General features: G+C 40.9%; 1 protein-coding gene across 3 annotated transcripts; it reads right to left on the reverse strand.

Moving 5' to 3' along the window:
• Window positions 1–988: 988 nt before the first annotated feature.
• LOC110494345 (guanine nucleotide-binding protein G(i) subunit alpha-3) lies at window positions 989–24,095 on the reverse strand. 3 transcript variants are annotated; one of them, XM_021569317.3, is made up of 9 exons: window positions 23,851–24,095; window positions 23,304–23,468; window positions 22,258–22,300; window positions 21,901–22,042; window positions 20,171–20,328; window positions 11,514–11,642; window positions 11,136–11,265; window positions 10,868–11,021; window positions 989–3,958 (listed from the first exon to the last, which is right to left on the reverse strand). In XM_021569317.3, exons 2-9 carry the CDS (start codon window positions 23,419–23,421, stop codon window positions 3,768–3,770), a joined length of 1,065 nt encoding a protein of 354 aa, XP_021424992.1. In that variant the 5' UTR covers window positions 23,422–23,468; window positions 23,851–24,095; the 3' UTR covers window positions 989–3,767. The 3 variants fall into 3 exon arrangements, with proteins under 3 accessions (XP_021424992.1, XP_021424991.1, XP_090061863.1); XM_021569316.3 differs by having other exon boundaries at window positions 23,304–23,472; window positions 23,851–24,078; XM_090205737.1 differs by having other exon boundaries at window positions 23,304–24,086.
• Between the last annotated feature and the right edge of the window lie 263 nt (window positions 24,096–24,358).

A 24,358-nucleotide genomic window follows, 5' to 3' on the forward strand; every position in this document is an offset into this window, starting at 1 on the left:
AACCCCTTGTAAAAAAAAAAAAACAACAACATTAATACAAACACCTTACCAAGACAGTTTTGCCTTTTTGTATAATGGTTTTGAAATTCACACTCACAGGGACCACAGTTTGAGTCCTGGTCAGGGTCCCCCTCTAATGAACTACATTGATGTTAAGTTTTGTAGCCACATAATGAATGCGACTTGGACTGTTACCATTTAGGTGCAGGATACCTACAATACTATTGAACTAAAATTCTTTAAAGATGAACAAGAGCTCAAGCATTAGAACATTTGAGGTGCTGGTACTCAGCTCAGCTCCGGTGAGCTCCTGTCCAAGTCAAGCACATAATCCAAAAGGAAGGCTACAGGTCATCTTTTTTCCTAAAATGACTGTTTGCGATTTACAAATGATTACTTTGATTAACCACGCTTCAACCGAATCGAATACTACAAGGGCAAAGTGAATCATTTAAAATATTAAATTCATATGAATCACAATTTTAAATGTATTTAACCTTTATTTAACGAGGCAAGTCAGTTAAGAAATTATTATTTACAACGACGGCCTACCCCGGCCAAACCCGGACGACGCTGGGCTAATTGTGTGCCACCCTATGGGACTCCCAATCACGGCCGGATGTGATACAGCCTGGATTCGAACCAGGGACTGTAGTGACGCGTTTAGCACTGAGATACAGTGCCTTAGACCGCTGCACCACTCGGGAGCCCAATTGTCCCACCCCAAAACATTTTGGGGATGAAATGTGAAACGGGGCATCCGTTAAACAATAAATTAACTTTGTTAGGCCTAAGACTTAAATGTGTGTTGTATGACATAACCCCCATTGCAGGTGGTGTTGTCAACCACTGACTCATTTAACCTTGTGGAGAGATATACAATGCAAACAAACATTTCTATGACCCTATGATAATTACTGGTATAATAAGTCAAGTCTTTTACAATCTTATGATTGTAATTGACACTATTGAATAATTAAAAGACAAGTTTGGGCCACATTCCATTTTAATGCAAGGAACATTCGTTCAATTTAGACAACTGTTCAAATGTCCAAATAGCAATTGTTTTTTGCTTGCTTATATATTTTGTAGGTTAACTATGTATTTTTATTCATGTTTTTTGTAACTTTCTACAGAAGCCCAGAGGACATATGAATAAAAATACAATTCCCTCCTTATGCCGAGATCATGACTTATGTATTTATCTCATGATTTCTACATAACAAAAGTTGTTTTGTCGAGATCACCAAAAGTAGCACACATCATCCATTCATATGTGCAGATGCACGATAGCCACCTTATCAAGGAGCCCTGTGGCTGCGTTGAAGGTAATGCGGGGCATTTACGCCCTGAATGCTGCCTAACAGGCAGCGGCATCTCCCAGGCTGCGTGCCCCCCTGAAGACCACAGCCAATCTCATGCAAGGAACAACGCAACTAACTAGGCTAGTCTTGTGAGCTAGCTAGTTAGCTAGGTAGTCCTGTTAGCTAGCTACCTAACTTGTTATATTGCATAACTGATGTGTATAATTATAAAAAGGTAATTTAATATAACATTTACAGTGAGTGATGTCCATTCCTGACAGGCTGATCAGATTCAATTTCAGCCTTAGAGGCTGATAAATCAGGATGCTGCCTTGTAGGCGGTTTCATATGCAAGGTTCCTTGCAGACAGCCTACAAGGCAGCATCCTGACTGATCAGCCTCAGACACTACTACTGAATTTGATCGGCTGGCCAGGAATAGAGTGCACCCACTCTTGATCATATGCATAATGCACCAATTGCTGCCGGCAAGGAGCTTCACCTATGAAACAAAAGGAGTTTTATCTATGAAACAACCTACAAGTCAGCATCCTGATGTTTCAGACTGAGGCTACTTTTGAATCTGATCAGCCTGTCAGGATTAGAGCTCACCCACTCTGTAATGGTAAATATTATCCATAAAACAAAGTGCCCCTTACAATTATACACACGTCAGTTATGCAAGCTAACAACCAGCATAGATAACAAGACTACCTAGCTAACTCGCTCACAAGACTAGCCAAGTTAGCTGCATTGTTGCTTGCATGCGATTGGCTGTGGTCTTTGATGTGGCATACAGCCTGGGAGACAGAGGTGTCTGTCAGGCATCGTTCAGGGCTTAAATGCACCATGAGGGCTTAGCTGCCACATGAGCTTTTAGCTCAAGGTAACATAGAATGTTATCAAGCTAACTTATAAACGGATAATGAGCTCAAAACACAAATGAAAGCATGAGGTTAGTATTAAATGTACCATCCTTTAGTGTAGCAATCATAAAAAATGTATGCGCTGATCCACTGTGGGCTCTGCCACCTCAGTCATACTGTTAATCAATACGTCTACTCCCATTTATATAGTTTCTCGTGATCTCAACAAAACAACTTTTGTGATCGACATAATGGGGGAATTAGTCCTCTGAACTTCTGTAACTTTCTCCAGGCCTTTGCTATAAATAAGAAGATATTTCCAGTCAACTCACCTGGTAAAATAAAAAATAAAAAGCATGTTTTCAAAAGGAGGAGCATTTAAAATGGCTTCCAGGCAAATACTTTTAGCTTGTATTAAGGCCATTGTCTTCAGCGAAAGGCCATAATAATCTTTATACAAAATAGTTATATCCAAAATAACATAATACAAGTTAAGGCAACCATTAAAAAAAAATGTTTTCTTTAAAAGTGGTTTTAAAACATCAAGTGATGTCTTACAGTCTGCTAAGAGCTAGTATAATACTTCAGTGTTATGTAACGATCTGAATGGTGATATATTAAAACAATCAGAATTCAGCACATTCAAATCCCCACGAGAATACTGATTAACACTAGAGGACACAATTCCACAACAACAATTTAGGTTGAGCAATGACCATTTACACTAAGTGTACAAAACACTAGGAACATCTACTCTTTCCATGACAGACTGACCAGGTGAATGCTATGATCGCTTATTGATCACTTGTTTAATCCACTTCAAATCAGTGTAGATGAAGGGGAGGAGACAGGTTAAAGAAGGATTTTTAAGCCTTGAGACAATTGAGAAATGGATTGTGTATGTGCCATTCAAAAGGTGAATGGGAAGACAAAATATTTAAGTGCCTTTGAACAGGGTATGGTAGTAGTGTGCCAAGAACTGCAACACTGCTGTTGAAGAATGGCCCATCACTTAAAGGTTAAAGGACATCCAGCCAACTTGACACAATTGTGGAAGTATTGGTGTCAACATGGGCCAGCATCCATGTGGAACACCTTGTAGAGTCCATACGCCAACAAATTGAGGCTATTCCGAGGGCAAAAGGGGGTGCACTCAATATTAGGAAGGTGCTCCTAATGTTTTGTACCCTCAGTGTATACAGTTATAAAGACAAGTTGTCAAAATTAAAAAATGCATAATAATTGTGATCCCTTATTCAACATTTACAATGTAATTAATACATTTGAACCCTTTACAGTGAATGCTGAAAGCCTAAAAAGTGCAGAATGTTTTAAAGACATTTTACAGAAAATCAGTCCATAGCTAAGGAATCCATAAGAGCAAAAAGATAGAAAACCAAAACCACATAAGTGCTCCATGTAATCTTGTTTTGAAATATCCAAGGATTCATACATTATGGCAACAGTTTATGGTCTAAAAACCCATCCTGTATATGGTCTAACTGTCAAAAAGGCAATGATTGATTTACACCTGTAAATGTGTGATTCCTAAACACTCCAGCCCCGATGATGACAAGACAGATGATGTTGCAGGAGTCTCAGTACAAGCCGACCTCCTTCAGGTTGGCTTTAATGATGACGTCAGTGACAGAGTCAAAGACAAACTGCACGTTCTTAGTGTCAGTAGCACAAGTGAAATGGGTGTAGATCTCCTTTGTATCCTTACGCTTGTTCAAGTCCTCAAACTGACACTGAATGTAGGTTGACGCCTCTTTGAATACGTTTGAACCTAGAGCAGAGGGGAATATGTTTTCAATATAATTTATGCAATTATTCTCACAAGGACATGCAATATATGTGTGACTTAATTAATACATTGCTTTGAGCAAACTAGTCATTTCCTACTATAGACTAAAAACTTGCTAAACTCAAATATCCTGCTTCAGCAAAGTGTGCCATGAGGCTCCTCCCATATTGCACAAGCTAATATTTCATAATAGAGGTATAACTCATTCCTCAAACATCTCAAAAAAGAATCCACTGTGTGCAAATGCACTGCGGTTACTATAACAATCCCACAGGAAATTGTGCTTTGTGCTGTTTTATAGGATGCTGATTCCTAAATATCCACCTGTATATCTCTGAAATGTCAAAGACTGTATTAGTAGCCCTTTACACTCGTACACAAATGGAAAATGGAAGATTTTGGTACTGATAAGTGCCTTAACATTGGTACGCAGTGGCTGCACAGTAACACGCTAAACATGACATCAGAGCTCAGACTGTGCTTCACAGTGCTGTATAGGTTTTGACAGACAGCCGTTGTGAACTTGAGCACCGTTGTGATTCATAATGGACCGTTTTTGGGTTGCATAAACAACAGTAATTGTGTGATGGCGGGGATGCAGGGATGTGTTCCAAACAAAAACTACAAGTGTGCTTGCTCTAGTTCCTCAACTGCATAGCTAGGATATCTAAAAAAAAAACCACACAGTTGAAGACTCTTCTTTGAGTCATAAAAGTGCTTTGAAAATCAAATGTTACTTGTCACATACACCAAATAGAACAAGTGTAGACCTTAGTGAAATGCTTACTTACAAGCCTTTAAACAACAATGTACTTAAGAAAAATGCGTGGTAAGTAAAAAATAGATAAGTAAAAATAAGTATAAAATATTTAATGAGCAGCAGTAAAATAGCAATAGCGAGGCTATATAAAAGGGGGAACCAGTACAGAGTCAATGTGCGGGGGCACCAGTTAGTCGGGGTAATTGAGGTAATACAGTTGAAGTCGGAAGTTTACATACACTTAGGTTGGAGTCAATAAAACTCGTTTTTCAACCACTCCACAAAGTTCTAGTTAACAAACTATAGTTTTTGGCAAGTCGGTTAGGAGATCTACTTTGTGATTGACACGTAATTTTTCCTACAATTGTTTACAGACAGATTATTTCACTTATAATTCAATGTATCACAATTCCAGTGGGTCAGAAGTTTACATACACTAAGTTGACTGTGCCGTTAAACAGGTAGGAAAAATGTCAGAAAATGATGTCATGGCTTTAGAAGATTCTGAGGTGTACCTGTGGATGCATTTCAAGGCCTACCTTCAAACTCAGTGCCTCTGATTGAATTGCGACTCTACTTTGTCTCTATACTGACGCTTAGCTTGTTTGATTGCCTTGCGGAGGGAATAGCTACACTGTTTGTATTCGGTCAAGTTTCCGGTCACCTTGCCCTGGTTAAAAGCAGTGGTTCGTGCTTTCAGTTTCGCGCGAATGCTGCCATCAATCCACGGTTTCTGGTTTGGGAATGTTTTAATCGTTGCTGTGGGTATAACATCGTCAATGCACTTTCTAATGAACTCGCTCGGACCAACGTTGAACAGACCTGAGCGCGGGAGCTTCTTGTTTTAGTCTCTGTCTGTACGCTGGACGCAACAAAATGGAGTCGTGGTCAGCTTTTCCGAAAGGAGGGCGCGGGAGGGCCTTATATGCGTCGCGGAAGTTAGAATAACAATGATCCAGGGTTTTACCAGCCCTGGTTGCGCAATCGATATGCTGATAGACTTTAGGGAGTCTTGTTTTCAGATTAGCCTTGTTAAAATCCCCAGCTACAATGAATGCAGCCTCAGGATATGTGCTTTCCAGGTTACATAGAGTCAAATAAAGTTTGTCCAGGGTCATCAATGTGTCTGCTTGGGGGGGGGAATATATACGGCTGTGATTATAATCGAAGAGAATTCCCTTGGTAGATAATGCGGTTGACATTTGATTGTGGGGAATTCTAAGTCAGGTGAACAGAAGGACTTGATTTCCTGCATGTTGTTATGATCACACCACATCTCGTTAATCATAAGGTGCTTGTTTCTGTCGGCGCGATGCGCAAAGAAACCAGCTGGCTGCACCGACTCCGATAGAGTCTCTCGAGTGAGCCATGTTTCCGTGAAGCAAAGAACGTTAGTCTCGGATGTCTCTCTGGAATGCTACCCTTGCTCGGATTTCATCAACCTTGTTGTCAAGAGACTGGACATTGGCAAGTAGTATGCTAGGGAGAGGTGCGCGATGTGCCCGTCTCCGGGACCTGACCAGAAGACCGCTTCGTTTGCCCCCTTTACGACTTTGTTGTTTTGGGTCGCCGGCTGGGATCCGATCCATTGTCCTGGGTGGAAGGCAGAACACAGGATCCGCTTCGGGGAAGTTATATTCCTGGACGTAATGATGGTGAGTTGACGTTGCTCTTATATTCAGTAGTTCCTCCCGACTGTATGTAATGAAACCGAAGATTACCTGGGGTACTAATGTAAGAAATAACACGTAAAAAAACAACACTACATTGTTTCCTAGGATCGCGAAGCGAGGTGGCCATCTCTGTCGGCGCCGGAAGTACAAGAGGTATGTGGCAGGGTCTACAGTCAATCACGGATTACAAAAAGAAAACCAGCCACGTCACAGACCAGGATGTCTTGCTCCCAGACAGACTAGATAACTTTACCAAAACCTGCAGACTCTCCTTCACTGCAACCGACGTGAGTAAAACATTTAAACGTGTTAACCCTCGCAAGGCTGCAGGCCCAGACGGCATCCCCAGCCGCGTCCTCAGAGCATGCGCAGACCAGCTGGCTGGTGTGTTTACGGACATATTCAATCAATCCTTATCCCAGTCTGCTGTTCCCACATGCTTCAAGAGGGCCACCATTGTTCCTGTTCCAAAGAAAGCTAAGGTAACTGAGGTAAATGACTACCGCCCCGTAGCACTCACTTCCGTCATCATGAAGTGCTTTGAGAGTCAAGGACCATATCACCTCCTCCCTACCTGACACCCTAGACCCACTCCAATTTGCTTACCGCCCCAATAGGTCCACAGACGACGCCATCGCAACCACACTGCACACTGCACTAACCCATCTGGACAAGAGCAATACCTATGTGAGAATGCTGTTCATCGACTACAGCTCAGCATTTAACACCATAGTGCCCTCCAAACTCGTCATCAAGCTCGAGACCCTGGGTCTTGACCCCGCCCTGTGCAACTGGGTACTGGACTTCCTGACGGGCCGCCCCCAGGTGGTGAGGGTAGGTAACAATCTAATCTCCACCCCGCTGATCCTCAACACTGGGGCCCCACAAGGGTGCGTTCTGAGCCCTCTCCTGTACTCCCTGTTCACCCACGACTGCGTGGCCATGCACGCCTCCAACTCAAATCATCAAGTTTGTGGACGACACTACAGTGGTAGACTTGATTACCAACAACGACGAGACGGCCTACAGGGAGGAGGTGAGGGCCCTCGGAGAAAATAACCTCACACTCAACGTTAACAAAACAAAGGAGATGATAGTGGACTTCAGGAAACAGCAGAGGGAGCACCCCTATATCCACATCGACGGGACAGTAGTGGAGGGTAGTAAGTTAAGTTCCTCGGCGTACACATCACAGACAAACTGAATTGGTCCACCCACACAGACAGCGTGGTGAAGAAGGCGCAGCAGCGCCTCTTCAACCTCAGGAGGCTGAAGAAATTTGGCCTGTCCAAAAAGCACTCACAAACTTCTACAGATGCACAATCGAGAGCATCACCACCTGGTATGGCAACTGCTCCGCCCACAACCGTAAGGCTCTCCAGAGGGTAGTGAGGTCTGCACAACGCATCACCGGGGGCAAACTACTGGACCTCCAGGACACCTACACCACCCGATGTCACAGGAAGGCCAAAAAGATCATCAAGGACAACAACCACCCGAGCCACTGCCTGTTCACCCCGCTATCATCCAGCTCTGTCAGGAGGAATGGGACAAAATTCACCCAACTTATTGTGGGAAGCTTGTGGAAGGCTCCCCAAAACGTTTGACCCAAGGCAATGCTGCCAAATACTAATTGAGTGTATGTAAACTTCTGGCCCACTGGGAATGTGATGAGCGAAATAAAACTCTGAAATAAATAAACCTCTATTCTGATATTTTACATTCTTAAAATAAAAGTAGTGATCCTAACTGACCTAAGACTTTAAAAAAATATATATTTATTTTTTTACTAGGAGTAAATGTCAGGAATTGTGAAAAACTGAGTTTAAATGTATTTGACTAAGGTGTATGTAAACTTCTGACTAACTCTACCGACATGTACATACAGTTGATGTGAATATGCATAGATAATAAACAGGGAGTTGCATCAGTGTAAAAGAGGGAGGGGGGGCAATGCAAATAGTCTGGGTAGCCATTTGATTAGCTGTTCAGGAGTCTTATGGCTTATTCCCGAGGGGGAAAAGGCTTTGTCGTGCCCTCTTCACAACTGTCTTGGTGTGTTTGGACCAAGATAGCTTGTTGATGTGGACACCAAGGAACTTGAAGTGCTCAACCTGCTCCACTACAGCCCCGTTAATGAGAATCGGGGCATGCTCGGGTCCTCCTTTTCCTGTAGTCCACAATTATCTCCTTTGTCTTGATCACCTTGAGAGAGCGGTTGTTGTCCTGGCACCACACAGCCAGGTCTCTGACCTCCTCTCTATAAGGTGTCTCGTCGTTGTCAGTGATCAGGCCTACCACTGCTGTGTCATCGGCAAACTTAATGCTGGTTGGGAGTTGTGCCTGGCCATGCAGTCATGAGTAAATATGGAGTACAGGAGGGAACTGAGCACACACCCCTGAGGGGCCCCCCATGTTGAGGATCAGCGTGGCGGATGTGTTGTTACCTACCCTTACCACCTGGGGGCAGCCCATCAGTTAGTCCAGAATCAAGTTGCAGAGGGAGGTGTTTAGTCCCAGGGTGTTAAGCTTTGTGATGAGCTTTGAGGGCACTATGGTGTTGAATGCTGAGCAGTAGTCAAAGAACAGCATTCTCACATAGGTGTTCATTTTGTCCAGGTGGGAAAGGGCAGTGTAGAGTGCAATAGAGATTACGTCACCTGTAGATCTGTTGGGGCGGTATGCAAATTGGAGTGGGTCTAGGGTTTCTGGGATGATGGTGTTGATGTGAGTTATGACCAGCCTTTCAAAGCACTCATGGCTACAGACATAAGTGCTACGGGTAGATAGTCATTTAGGCAGGTTACCTTAGTGATCTTGGGCACAAGGACTATGGTGGTCTGCTTGAAACATGTTGGAATTACAGACTCAGACAGGGAGAGGTTGAAAATGTCAGTGAAGACACTTGCCAGTTGGTCAGCGCATGCTCGGAGTACACGTCCTGGTAATCCATCTGGCCTTGTGAATGTAGACGTGTTTAAAGGTCTTACTCACGTCGTCCAGAACAGCTGATGCACTCATGCATGTTTCAGTGTTACTTGCCACAAAGCAAGCATAGAAGTCATTTAGCTTGTCTGGTAGGCTCGTGTCACTGGGAAGCTCGCGGCTGCGCTTCCCTTTGTAGTCTAATAGTTTGCAAGCCCTGACACACCCGACGAGAGTCGGAGCCGGTGTCGTTTGATTCGATCTTAGTCCTGTATTTACGCTTTGCCTGCTTGATGGTTCGTCGAAGGGCATAGCGGGATTTCTTATAAGCTTCCTGGTTCGAGTCCTGCTCCTGGAAAGCGGCAGATCTACCCTTTAGCTCAGTGCGGATGTTTCTTGTAATCCATGGATTCTGGTTGGGGTATGTACGTACAGTCACTGTGGGGACAATGTCATCGATGCCCTTATTGACAAAGCCAGTGAATGATATGGTGTACTCCTCAATGCCATCGGAAGAATCCAGGAACATATTCCAGTCTGTGCTAGCAAAATAGTCCTGTAGCTTAGCATCTGCTTCATCTGACCACTTTTTTTATTGACCGAGTCACTAGTGCTTCAGCTTTTGCTTGTAAGCAAGAACCTGGAGGATAGAATTATGGTCAGATTTGCCAAATGGAGGGCGAGGTGTGTTCATCCCTGTGTGTTCAGTAAAGGTGGTCTAGAGTTTTAAAGGTGGTCTAGAGATATAAGTTTCCCTGCGTTAAAGTCCCTGGCCACTAGGAGTGCCGCCTCTGGATGAGCATTTCCTGTTAGCTTATGGCCGTATACAGCTCATTGAGTGCAATCTTAGTGCCAGCATCGGTTTGTGGTGGTAAATAGACAGCTACGAAGAATATAGATGAAAACTCTAGGTAGATAGTGTGGTCTACAGCTTATCATGAGATACTCTACCTCAGGTGAGCAAAACCGAGACTTCCTTAGATATCATGCACCAGCTGTTGTTTACAAATATACATAGACCATCACCACCTGCCTTATCAGAGGTTGCGGTTCTATCCTGCCGATACAGTATATAACCCGCCAGCTGTATGTTATTCACGTCGTCTTTCAGCCACAACTCGAATGACTTAGGAACTGTGCACACTCTGGAGAGTTGTGTGGCCACTTGGAGACGCCAGTTAGTCCTCTCACTCAAACAATTGTATTTTTGTTTTGTGTTGTATCTACCCCACATTTTCCAGGAATATTCTTATCATGTTACTGAATGTACTCTCCACAAATGGGGCAAAAAGTACAGAAAATGTATAACGCACATCAAATCAACAGCGGCTTGTTAGAATTCAGTCTTGTGTCAGGTGCACTGTTGTGTCCCTACCTTTAGTCTAATAATTTTTCCATAATCTACAAACGGTTTCCTTTCAATTGTTTAAATGGTTGTGCATAGGCTTTTCATATTTCTTCTGTAAGAAACATTTAAATGTATCCCTATCCATACAGGCCAATTCCAATGAGTGTAAAGGGTTAAAGATGTACCGGAGTACTCTGGGTAGCAGATAGTGAGGGGGCTCTTCTGGATCTTGTCCTCAAACAGATCCTTCTTGTTGAGAAAGAGGATGACTGAGGTGCCCGTGAACCACTTGTTGTTGCAGATGGAGTCAAACAGCTTCATGCTCTCGTGCATACGGTTCTGTGGAGAGATGAGCAGTGTTAGGGTTAGCGTGTGGGCGATTTCTTTTGATAAAGAGTATCATGTCATTACCACAGGACTATAGATCTAGAGTTTATGCCCTGTCCCACTCACCATCTCCTCATCCTCAGCCAACACCAGGTCATAGTCACTGAGCGCAACACAGAAGATGATGGCTGTGACTCCCTCGAAGCAGTGGATCCACTTCTTCCTCTCAGACCTCTGACCCCCCACATCAAACATCCTGCAGCCACAGAGATTCAGGCAGAGATAAATAACATGAGGAATTGAGAGAAGAGAGAGGACATAAAAAAAGGGAATGAGTGGGAGAGAGAAAGACAACACTTCTACAGTAAATTGTGGTCACTAGGGTGTTGTACAGACAGCTTTGCAATTTTCTACATTAGTGAATCACTAACTGTAGGGAAGAAGGTCCTCATGTATTATTAGTGTAAGTCGGCGCACGGAGTGCTGTGTTAACAGCTTACTGACTTGAAGTAGAGGTCCTTGAATGTGAAGTGTGTCTCCACAATGCCGGTGGTCTTGACTCTGGTGCGCAGGACATCCTGCTGCGTGGGCACGTAGTTCTGCTGGGATATCCTGTCCAGGTCATTCAGGTAACTGAAGAGGAAGAAAAGGAAACTGACTTAACATGAATTACTTACATACACTACTAGTTACCAATTGTTGGATAATGCCATTTCAAATTGATGAGCTAACACATGTAATAGAAGTTCTGGTTTTGGATCAACCATGGATGTGAACAACAATGCAAGTGAACAAATTAAGCCAATATGGGAGGAATACAAAGTAAACTATTCCCAAAACAAACTCAGAGTAATCATATGGAAAATTCTCACAAAACTGACACTTGACCCAAAAGAAATAGACAAAATATTTTCCACCATAATTCCTCTTGGATCACTAAGATTAGGATCTGTATGCATCTATTTCATAATCATTGTTATGTTTATTGCACATATATTATGCATTTTACCACAATTTCCACAACTACCCTAGCAAGAATTATCATTAAGTTCAAAAAGATAAAACAAATCCCTTTCTAATAAGTTTTAACATCGCTAACTTAATGAAAAAGCCTGAGTTAAACATGACACTTGACATGTACTTAGTAATTTCTCATAACGCAACCTTTCCTGAATATTGTTTTTTGGTAATAATTACTTGTTATTTTTATGTACACATATTTGGATAAAAATAACAAAAAGGCACACTATCAGATTAAGCAAAAATTACAAAACGCAAACATTTTATTTTTCCTAATATTTCCAAAATATTGGTGCATTACAGAAAAGCAGGTTTGTGAGAATGCATGTTTGGGTAATGAGCGTTTCCTAGTTTATCATTCAAAAACTGTACTGAGCTCTATTAGAGATTCAGTATTCCAAAACATCAAACTTTCATTTGTCAATCCCAAATGACTTGCATAAATCTAAAATCACTGATCTTAATGCAACTGACTAAATACCATTATTTTAGGATAAGTACTGTAATTACGTGCATGTATTTTCAACAGGTCACTTCAGCATAAAAATGTGCCTTTTAAAAAAAAATGGAATTTAGGAATTTACAGGTAATATTGATGTATTAGGACATGGATGTGTGGTTCTAATGTATTTTAGATGCATTTCTAAATTGAATGGGATTCTACAGGCAAATGGCACAACATGATATGCCTAAAACTTCTAAATACAGTTTCTTCAAAAAGTATTCACACCCCTTGTTTTTTTCCACATTTTGTTGTGTTACAAAGTGGGATGAAAATTAATTTGATTGTATTTTTTTTTATTGTTTACACCAAATACTCATGTCAAAGTGGAAGAAAAAAATTCTAACATTTGTAAAATAAAACACAAACACAGTGCATTTGAAAAGTATTCAGACCCCTTAACTATTTCCACTTTGTTACATTACAGCCTTATTCTAAAATTAATTTTTTAAAATAAAAATCATTTACACACAATACCACATAATGACAAAGAAAAACAGGTTTTTAGAAAAATGTTGAAATGTATTAAATAACTGAAATATGACATTTACATAAACTATTCAGACCCTTTACTCAGCAATTACAGCCTTGGGTATGACGCTACAAGCTTGGCACAACTGTATTTGGGGAGTTTCTCCAGTTATTCTCTGCAGATCCTCTGAAGCTCTGTCAGGTTGGATGGGGAGCGGTGCTGCACAACTATTTTCAAGTCTCTCCAGAGATGTTCGATCGGGTTAATTTCCTGGATCTGGCTGGGCCACTCAAGTACATTCAGAGACGTCCCGAAGCCTCTCCTGCGTTGTCTTGGCTGTATGCTTAGGGTTGTTGTCCTGTTGGAAGGTAAACCTTCACCCCAGTCTGAGGTCCTAAGCACTGGAGCAGGTTTTCGTCAAGGATCTCTGTACTTTGCTCCATTCATCTTTCCCTCGATCCTGACTAGAATCCCAGTCCCTGCTGCTAAAGAAAATCCCCACAGCATGATGCTGCCACCACCATGCTTCACCGTAGGGATGGTGCCAGGTTTCCTCCAGGCGTGACACTTAGCATTCAGGCCAAAGAGTTCAATCTTGGTTTCATCAGACCAGAGAATCTTGTTTCTCATGGTCAGAGCCCTTTAGGTGCCTGCAGAAATGTTTTGGTACGCTTCCCCAGATCCGTTGACACAATCCTGTCTCGTAGCTCTACGGACACTTCCTTCGACCTCATGGCTTGGTTTTTGTTCCGACATGCACGGTCAACTGTGGGACCTTATAATAGACAGATATGTACCTTTCCAAATCATGTCCAATCAATATAAGTTGTAGAAACATCAAGGATAATCAATGGAAACAGGATGCATGAGCGCAATGTCGAATCTCACAGAAAAGGGTCTGAATACTTAAGTAAATAAGGTATTTCTGTTCATTTGTCATTATGGGGTATTGTATGTGGATGGATATTTTTTTTTAAATCACAAATTTTAGAATAAGGCTGTAACGTAACTAAATGTGTAAAAAGTCAAGGGGTCTGAACACTTTCGAAAGGAACTATCTTGATTAGAATGTATTCAACCCCCTGAGTCAATACTGCCGCTGGCAGTGATTACAGCTGTGATTCTTTCTGGGTAAGTCTCGAAGAGCTTTACACACCTGGATTGGGCAACATTTGCCCATTATTATTTTCAAAATTATTCAAGCTCTGTCAAATTGGTTGTTTTCATCATTGCGAGACAAGCATTTTTCAGGTCATGCCATGGATTTCAAGAAGATTTAAGTCAAAATTGTAACTCTGCCACTCAGTAACATTCACTGTCTTCTTGGTAAGCAACTTCAGTGTAGATATGGCCTTGTGTTTTAGACTATTGTCCTGCTGAAAGGTGAATTCATCTCCCAGTTTCTAGTGGAAATGTTTTCCTCTAGGATTTTGTCTGTGCTTAGCTCCATTCAGTTATTATTCAAGAAAAAAAGTGAATTGCGTTGCCACATTTTTGCAGTATTACTTTAGTGCCTTATTGCAAACAGGATGAATGTTTTGGAATATTTTTATTATGTACAGCCTTAAATTATTTTCACTGACAATTAGGTTTGTATTGTGGAGTAACTACAATGTTGTTGATATATTCTCAATTCTCCAATCACTGCCATTAAACTCTAACTGTTTTAAAGTCACAATTGGTCTCATGGTGAAATCCCAGGGTTGTTTCCTTCCTCTCCGGATGCCTGTATTTTTGTGGTGACTGGATGTATTGATACACCATCCAAAGTGTAATTAATAACTTCACCATGCTCAAAGGGATATTCAACGTCTGCTTTTTGATTTTTACCCATCTACCAATAGATGCCCTTCTTTGCGAGGCATTGGAAAACCTCCCTGGTCCTTTTTGGTTGAATCTGTACTTGAAATTCACTCCTCAACTGAGGGACCTTAAAGATAATTGTATATGTTGAGGACAGAGATGAGGTAGTCACGTTGAACACTATTGCGCACTGAGTCCATGCAACTTATGACTTGTTATACAAATTTTTACTCCTAAACTTACTTAGGCTTGTCATAACAAAGGTACAGGTACACGTCAAAATGGAGGATGTCCTCCTTTAAAGTACATTCATTTTTTAAATTTAACTCGGCTGGTCAGTTAAGAACAAATTTTTATTTACAATGACGACCTACGAGGTTGGGCCAATTGTGCGCTGCCCTATGGGATTCTCAATCACAGCGAGGATGTGATACAGCCTGGACGGCGGGTTGCGCTTTGCGGAATCAAACTCCAGATTGTGGCCTTAAGTTAAGAAATATGAGTGTATAAACACCATTTTTAATTGACAACCCCTATTTAAATCAAATAACAGATGTTTAACAAAAATGCTATACAATAAATGTAAAGGAGTGGTCCTAGTAAATAAAGTTACCAGCACAGCAAACCCATTGACTATATGTTAGAATTAGCTTATTATAATTTGCTGAAATGAAAGATATCATTACTGAAACGGACCTAAAAAAATATGCGGTAATGAGAAGTGTGTGTTTCGGTAATTAGAGGCCAGTAGCTCAATCTGCAAGTAATAAGAGACGGCCACTATAATGAGCACACAAAAAAAAGACCACATTGCTGAAGCCCCATTCATGGCTCCATGTTGGTATGGTAAGTTTTCCCAATTTGAGATTTTGTCATGTCGGTATGTCAAGAGTCATAAAGGGGGTGTTTGAGAATAAGATTCTCATTCTGAAGGCATATAAGTGAAGAAATTAAATGAACTTCTGCTCGTCTAAGGACTGCTCCTCTACATGATGCATGAATAAAATGATAAACATTAGTTTTACAGCAACTTGAAAAAAGTTAGACACTTAACGTAATAAATATTATAGTTTAATGTAAACTTCAATTAGTATAAATGTTTTGATTTATGGACAACATATTTTGCGTTTTATAGAAATAAATGACATTTTACTTAGAAAAACCTATTCAAATGACCTGAGAGGCATTTCGATAATAAGAATTTGGGGTGAAAATGTACAAAATTCAGGTGCCAGTGAGTTCAGGACAGACCAAGCTGTACGCTATTTGTGCAAGGGATAAGAAGTATTTATTATATTTCCACTGGATCAGATCATTAAAACCTTTCCCTTTCATGCCGAGTGGTTATCGAAAGGGAGAGAGAGAGCTGGAAATATTTTAAATACATTGAGGAAATAGTCATTCACAACAGATAAATAAAAATATATAAAAGTCTGCTAAATAACCAAAATAATTTGATTTAAAAAAGTCTAAACTCGTAAATAGAATGAAATAAACAAACTCTCACACGCGTGAGCTCTGCAATCGTGTCCACTCTGACAATGAACGGTAAACAACTAATAATATTGAATGCATTAAACAGAAATGACCATAACCAAACAAACATTGTAGATTAGAAATGATCAGAATTAGCGGTAAATGTAGGCTACTACTGGTGATATATGTAAATGGGAAATTGATAGACAGTAACAATCAAAGGGCAAACAATTCACACAATGAAGTTACAAAACAACGAATGCACACGAAATGGCGGGACAGAGAGCATTATGGAGAGAGACGTGCCTTGTGCATCTTAGCCACACTCCCTTCTTGGACCATGGCATTCCAGCAGCCTCCTCAATGGATTCGTCCACTGAGACAGGCACAATTCAGACAGGTGTCTCCTGTGCAATAAAATATGTTTTAAATAATATATCTATATATTACACACAGTATCAGTCAAAAGCTTAGACACACCTACTCATTCAATGGTTTTTCTTTATTTTTTACATTATAGAATAGTGAAGACATCAACGCTATAAAATAACACATTTGTGACAAGGTAGGGGTGGTAATAGTCCAAGTCCATATTATGGCAAGAACAGCTCAAGACTGCGTGAGTCAGGCCTTCATGGTCGAATTGCTGCAAAAAACAACAACTACTAAACGACACCAATAAGAAGAAGAGATTTGCTTGGGCCAAGAAACATGAACAACGGACATTAGACCAGTGGAAATCTGTCCTATGGTCTGAGGAGTCCAAATTTGAGATTTTAGGTTCCAAGAAAGCTGGTTGAGAGAATGCCAAGAGTGTGCATAGCTGTCATCAAGGCCAAGGGTGGCTACTTAGAAGAATCTCAAAAATAAAATGTATTTTGATTTGTTTAACACTTCTTTTGCTTACTACATGATTCCATGTGTTCGTTCAAAGTTTTGATGTCTTCACTATTACTCTACAATGTTGAAAATATTAAAAAGAAAAACCCTTGAATGAGTAGGTGTCCAAACTTTGACTGGTACTGTATATAAAAGCAAAAAATATGCATGTGCTGCCATCATTCTATTTCTATGTGTGCTGATGCAGACATGCGCAAACTTCTACAGGTGTAGTAGACCTTACAGTGAAATGCTTACTTACAGGCTCTAACCAACAACAACATTTAAGTTTAAAAAAATAGGTATTAGGTGAACAATAGATAAGAAAATAAATAAAAAAAATCAACAGTAAAAAGAGTGAAAAATAACACTAGCGAGGCTATAATAGTAGCGAGGCTATATACAGGCACCGGTTAGTCGGGCTAATTGAGCAGAGAGTAGCAGTAGCGTAAAAGAGGGGTTGGTGGGTGGTGGGGCACAATGCAGATAGTCTGGGTAGTCAATGTGCGGGGTCATTTGTGAGGGCTAATTGAGGTAGTACGTACATGAATGTATGGTTAAAGTGACTATGCATATATGATAAACATAGGGTAGCAGCAGCGTAAAGAGGGTTTGGGGGGGGGGGGGGGGGGGGGGGGAACAATGCAAATAGTCTGGGTAGCCATCTTATTAGCTGTTCGGGAGTCTTATGACTTGGGGGTAAAAGCTGTCGAGAAGCCTTTTGGTCCTAGACTTGGCGCTCCGGTATGGCTTGCCATGCGGTAGTAGAGAGAACAGTCTGACTGGGGTGGCTGGGGTCTTTGACAATTTTTAGGGCCTTCCTCTGACACCATCTGGTGTAGAGGTCCTGGATGGCAGGCAGATTAGCCAAAGTGATGTACGCACTACCCTCTGGTCGGAGGCCAAGCAGTTGCTGCCATACCAGGTAGTGATGCAACCCATCAGGATGCTCTCGATGTTGCAGCTGTAGAACTTTTGAGGATCCGAGGACCCATGCCAAATCTTTTTAGTTTCCTCAGGGGGAATAGCCTTTGTCTTCACAACTGTCTTGATGTGTTTGGATCAAGAAAACTTGTTGGTGATGTGGACACCAAGGAACTTGAATCAAGGATGTGTTGTTAACTACCCTTACCACCTGGATGCGGTCTGTCAGGAAGTCCAGGATCCAGTTGGTGTTTAGTCCCAGGATCTTTAGCTTAGTGATGAGCTTTGAGGGCACTATGGTGTTGAACACTGAGCTGTAGTCAATTAATAGTATTCTCATGTAGGTGTTCCTTTTGTCCAGGTGGAAAAGGGCAGTGTGGAGTGCAATAGAGATTGCATCATCTGTTTGGGAAGTATGCAAATTGGAGTGAGTGGGTCTAGGGTTTCTGGGATAATGGTGTTAATGTGAGCCATTACCAGCCTTTCAAAGTACTTCATGGCTACGGACATGAGTGCTACGGGTTGCCTTAGTGTTCTACAATTTAGGCAGGTTACCTTAGTGTTCTACATCTTGCTTGATTCAGCAAGGAGCAACAAAGTTTAGTCACAATGTTAGAGTCCACGTTACCGCAGAAACGGACTCAACCACACGAATGCCCGGCCACCCTCTTTTCAGTCAGCTGCTCGTTAAAATAAATTTAAAAACATCTAAATTATACTTAACACTAGATCTGCTAAAGTCATTTTGACTGCTTATTAATTAAATTACTCAGTCAAGCCTCCGTCCTTCACTTTTCTAAATAACACACTGCCGTTGTTAGAATCATAATATCACATACAGAACTGGAGCTATAACAAATTTTCGGAGGGCATGTCATTTGTTTTATGGTCTTCCCCCCCATTGATCCTCCTCCTCCACCCATTCTCCCAACATTGGAAGAACTAGCTACGGGCCGATTATCAGCACAAAATGTCATCACAGAGGGCAGGCCATACAGCTCAAGCAAAAACATCAGCAAATCATGTAACATGATCGCTTCAGAGAGATCATGCATTACCTCCGTTTTGATGACACAGAAACGAGAAATCTGAAAACAGACAAATGTGCCATGGTATCTGACGTTTGTACAGAACAGCATTGCAAACCAGGAGAGAAGATCCCTATTGATTAACAATTGTTCACAACAAAGGCTTGTTGCTTTGCGCAATATATTGCGAGTAAACCCGACAAGTTTGGAATTAAGTTTTAGTTTGACGTGGACACCAAGTACATGCCGAATGGCTTTCTTAGAATAAGGCCGTAACGTAACAAAATGTGAAAAAAGTCAAGGGGTACTTTCTGAATGCACTGTATATTAAATGTATTTATTACACTGTAATGACTGCTCGTTAGCCTCGATTCTACCAGTGATTCAAGTGTTAAACAGTTCTGCCGTTTATTTTTTCATGACGGTCTTCATCCATAATACGGTCATTGTGCCAGGCATACTCTTCACACACCCACACATTGTAATAGTGTATTGTTGTATTGTACATTTTATAATGTACATTTGAAGTAATGGAGGAATGTACATACTGTATGTATAATGCAATGTCTAGTTTGATGTACTATTTTATTTATGATGTAGGCTATTGTTTAATTCCTGTTTGGACCCCAGGAAGATTAGCTGCTGCCTTGTCAGCAGCTAATGGGGAATCTAATAAATACTAAATCTGTAGCCTGTTGATAGTACAGTACATTTTTTTTGAAAAGCAAGCACCAACAGAGGCAGTGGAAAACAGAAAAACATTTCAATGTATACGAAATTAGTCCAGGCCGCAGCCTCCTGATTAACATGTCACATAAGACCTTAGGTACAAGTTCATTACACTTCTCCCTATTTCCAATGATTTTCTGGAACTCAAATATTATTTTCAGATCATCAGGCTTTCCCTAACCTTGGATGAATTACAGTCAATTGGATTACAGTCTCGCTTCTCATGTTTGAGGATAACCAATATTCCTCAAATCAGTCATAATGGTTCTCTAGTCGTTATAATATTTGATTCAAGTTGTGTTAGAGCAGAGATTTGTAATGCTCTTACTATGAGGCGGAGTCGTTAAGCTGGTATTCTCTAGACCTGCCAAAGCAGATCTGGACCCCTCCGTCCTGCCATAACCTCTTGATGACCCCAGCCAGTTCAGGGGTCATGACCCCTTCCTCTGCAGAGCTGGCCAAGGCAAAAAGCTGGCGGGCATCATCCTGGAGACACAGCAAAACAAAGAAAACCACAGTTACCAACAGGAAACAACAACGCTCGTCTATCGTGGAAACACAGTATGACAACAGAAAAATGGAAATCCCAAATAGGGTTGGACGGAATCCAGTTTTCCATACTGTGCCTGCGCTGTCCTGGGATATATGGTATTACTGGTAGTGCACACAGGGGGCGCTATCACCCCCCCACAAAAATCATAATTTACCAGAATGCTAACAAGTACTAAGGAATCCCCATAGTGGATGCTTGGTAAATGCTAACAAGCTCATGGAAACATTTACTACCAAGAAAACCCAGTATCTCAAAGCCTCTCAAAACGTAGTTTGCAGCACGCACAAAATAAATATTAAACAGCAGGGATCTTAATCCAGGAGGGGATTGTCTCTCCTGCAGCTACCAAGAAGCTTGAGCTTGCAAGCTAACATTAGCCACTTAGCTAAACCCAACTGGGGACACTTTATTTGGCACAATTTGATAGTTAACTTAATAGTTATACGATATATAGCTGGGAAACAGTAGTGAATTTCATACAATTGCAACTTGATCACCTCACTTAAGTTGCGCTACCAGAGTGACAGTACCCTTGCGAAGCGCCCATTTTGCTAGTTGCGTTTCTTTGTAAACAAACACATGTGACTGGCTCAAACATATGTTTTGTGAAACTAGTACCAGTAAGCTTAATAATGAAAAATAATCTAACAGGCAAAATTATTAACACGGTCTGCTTTATTCATTACCTAGTGCACAAGTTGACAGAAGGTATTTATTTAACAAAGTACTAATATTCAAATGTATATACATTTTTTTTTTACTGATGGGATTTCAAAATACACCGGGATATTGTATACTGCCCAACGCTACTCCCAAATCAACATGTTCGGTGCAGAGTCAGTTTTCAAGTGATTTACTTCACATGCTGACCATACATGTTGTTCCTAGACTGTTGTCCTCTGCTACCGCATGGTAAGCGGTACCAATGCCCCAAGTTTAGAACAAACAGGATCCTGAAAAGCTTCTACCCCAAAGCCATAAGACTGCTAAATAGTTAACCAAATAGCTACCCGGACAATCGGCATTGAGCCTTTTTTGCACTAACTTTTTTGACTCATCACATACACTGCTGCTACTGTTTACCATACATACATATACATACACACATATCTACTTCGATTACCTCGTACCCCTGCATATCGACTCAGTACTGGTACTCTTTGTATATAGCCATTACTCACTGTATTATTACGTGTTTTACTTTTCTATTGTTTCTCTCTGCATTGTTGGGAAGGGCCCGTAAGTAAGCATTTCAGTGTTAGTCCACACCTGTTTTTTTATGAAGCATGTGATGAATACAATTTGGAACAAAATCTCACTGCAGCCAGTAGATCATTCTGTACACTGTTCTTGTGAAATATGTACTTCCTTGTAGTCATAACAACATAAATAGAAACAACACTTACTATGGCATTTTACAAGGAAACAATAGTAAATGAATCTAACATAATCTACTAAACTAATTAAGAGCACTGGAATGTAAAATAATCTTCAAGCTGACTCACTGATCGTGCTGTGTCCCCAAAGTCTATGCCCAGCCTGCCCATAGCTCTGATGATGGCGATGATGGACTGGATGGTGTTGCTGTAAACCACCACTCTGTACTGGCTGCACTCCTCCTGTGTGTACCCGTCCTCATGGATAATTCTGGGGGCGAGAAGAGAAGGTTAACATGCGCATCTTACTGGTGCTTGCGGTCAACATCTAATCTAGGCCTCGTGACATAGATAACATCATATTGCAAAGGCTCATAGCTGATACAGCACTTCACATGGGTTCCTAATCGGTCAAAAGGTGTAAACAGAATGCTAGTTTCTTATTTTATTTTGGGTGTGCACAAAACGGTTGAAACATGTACTCACTTCATCTGCTTTACAATTGTGCTTTTCCCAGACTCCCCAGCACCTTGAAGTGGAATGTTTAGAGGCAAAGAAAGGAGACATAAGATTAGGAGAAGTTTCAAATCCTTAGCTCTACTAAATGTGTAGAGATACAACAATAAACATGCACAGTCAGAGCTCAGAACCAGCTGATTCCATCTGTGACAGTTCTACAACCCCCTACTGTTTTGGGGCCTTTGCACCTGCCCTGAGAATATAGGGGAAAACATCAGGCTACATCATAAGCATGAACGCTAAAGTGTTTTTTTAATACAGTCTGTGGAAGACTGAATTGTAATGACAGCTTTCATTTGAGTAAAGTAGGTTCCACCATAACCATTGCCAGATAGCATCTATAAACACTGGGTAGGCTCATGACTAACTGCTTTAGCGCCTATTGACCATAGTATCTTCTGACTGGGGGTGTTTTGTTAAGAGCCCAGACGCTTGCTCTAAACATTAACACTTGCGGTATGTTTTTGGAAACATAAGGAACATATTTTTAAAATTAGCGAGACGCTTGCTCTAAACATTAACACGTTTAGTATGTTTTTGGAAACATAAGGAGCATATTTTTTTTTAAATTAGCGAGAAATCATTTCCAAAAAACAGGAAAAAAAAAAGTTTCAAACAACGTGTTCCCACACGGCCATATCTCCATGTTACATCTCTTGTTTATGAAAGCCATAGGTGGCCGGCCACCTGCGATAATTAGCTCAAACAAATGTGTGCAAGGGGGGTATTTTTTAAATTACTGATATGAACGATAAGGGGCAAGGCGTATGTCTCGAAAACCGGTTTGAAAGCGATGATTATTGACTTTTCAACATGTTAAAACATAGCGTCGGAATTGTAGTTCACACGGAGCGAAATGTGGCCGAATGTAACCTCAAACCCTAACTACAGAAGAGTTTTCGAAAGCTAGTCATGAGCCATACATAACAGTAATTCGATCAGTTAGACACCCTCTCCAGATCTCATATAATGTATATACTAGCTGCGAATGTCAGTCACATATGAACACTCACCTAGAAGCAACAGTTTGACTTCACTTGATGCCTTTTCGCCAGCTTCTCTCAGATTCCGATCAATATTTTTACTCCTCTCCATGGCAGCTTTATCTTCGGCACTTAGTGTGCAACCCATTTTGATCCCAGCAGGTAAAACCTATGAAAATGTCTCTTATAATCTACCTGGCTTTTGACAAGCCGACCAAATGGAAAAAACGAAGGTGTTCAGTAAAAAGAAAGAATGTCATCCCTAATTCTACACAATTGTATTGCTGTGTCTGTCAAGCGCTTGACGCAGAATTCTGTCAACTACGACACATTTTCAAACGAAATGTGTGCGACGACGAGCATGAGAAAAAAGGAAGGGAGAAAGGCGTTGGCCGGGAAACTGGCACGTTAACCATACAAATATGTGTTAGCTTTTTCTATGCACATGGAGGAAGCCGAATACTTTTGATAGAAGAGCAAGAAATTCAAAATTCATACGAAGAAATTAAGTAGTTAACATTAGTTACCACATTAACTTAATTGGCTAGCTAGAAACTTCACTTTATAACGTTACTACCTGTATGTTCTTTCCGCGTTGCGTTGGCTGTGTAAAAATTGAGCTAGATAGCTGAGTTATAACTTCACTAAAAATAAATAGCTACAATCTAAACACCCTTGACAGTGACTCAAAATACTCACACACTTCTAAATACTATTGTCTGTTAACTGTTCTAACTTGTCTGGTCCTACAATAACGCAGAAGAGCAAAATATGTTTACTTTCAGAGCCACGTGACGCGGAAATTGAGGAAAATAATTGCCGGGCAATTGGGAAATGAAGTTAATATCTATCAGTAATTGATTGTAGTGATTCTCAACCAGGTGGTCTAGGAGAATTTAGAGTTTTCAGGGGTCCCTAAAAAAATGCTTAAAACTAACACATAGCACCCAACCCCTCTGTAGTATATACTGCAGTATTTACAGTAAACTATAGTACAAATAATGTAGTAAAATAACTGTAGTATATACTATAGTAATTAGTGTAGTGTTTTTGCAGACTGTACTATACTGTAGTATTTACTGTAG

The sequence above is a fragment of the Oncorhynchus mykiss genome, chromosome 17, assembly GCF_057628025.1.
Source record: "Oncorhynchus mykiss isolate SJ-2025 chromosome 17, ASM5762802v1, whole genome shotgun sequence".
In the NCBI taxonomy this organism is placed as follows: domain Eukaryota; kingdom Metazoa; phylum Chordata; class Actinopteri; order Salmoniformes; family Salmonidae; genus Oncorhynchus; species Oncorhynchus mykiss.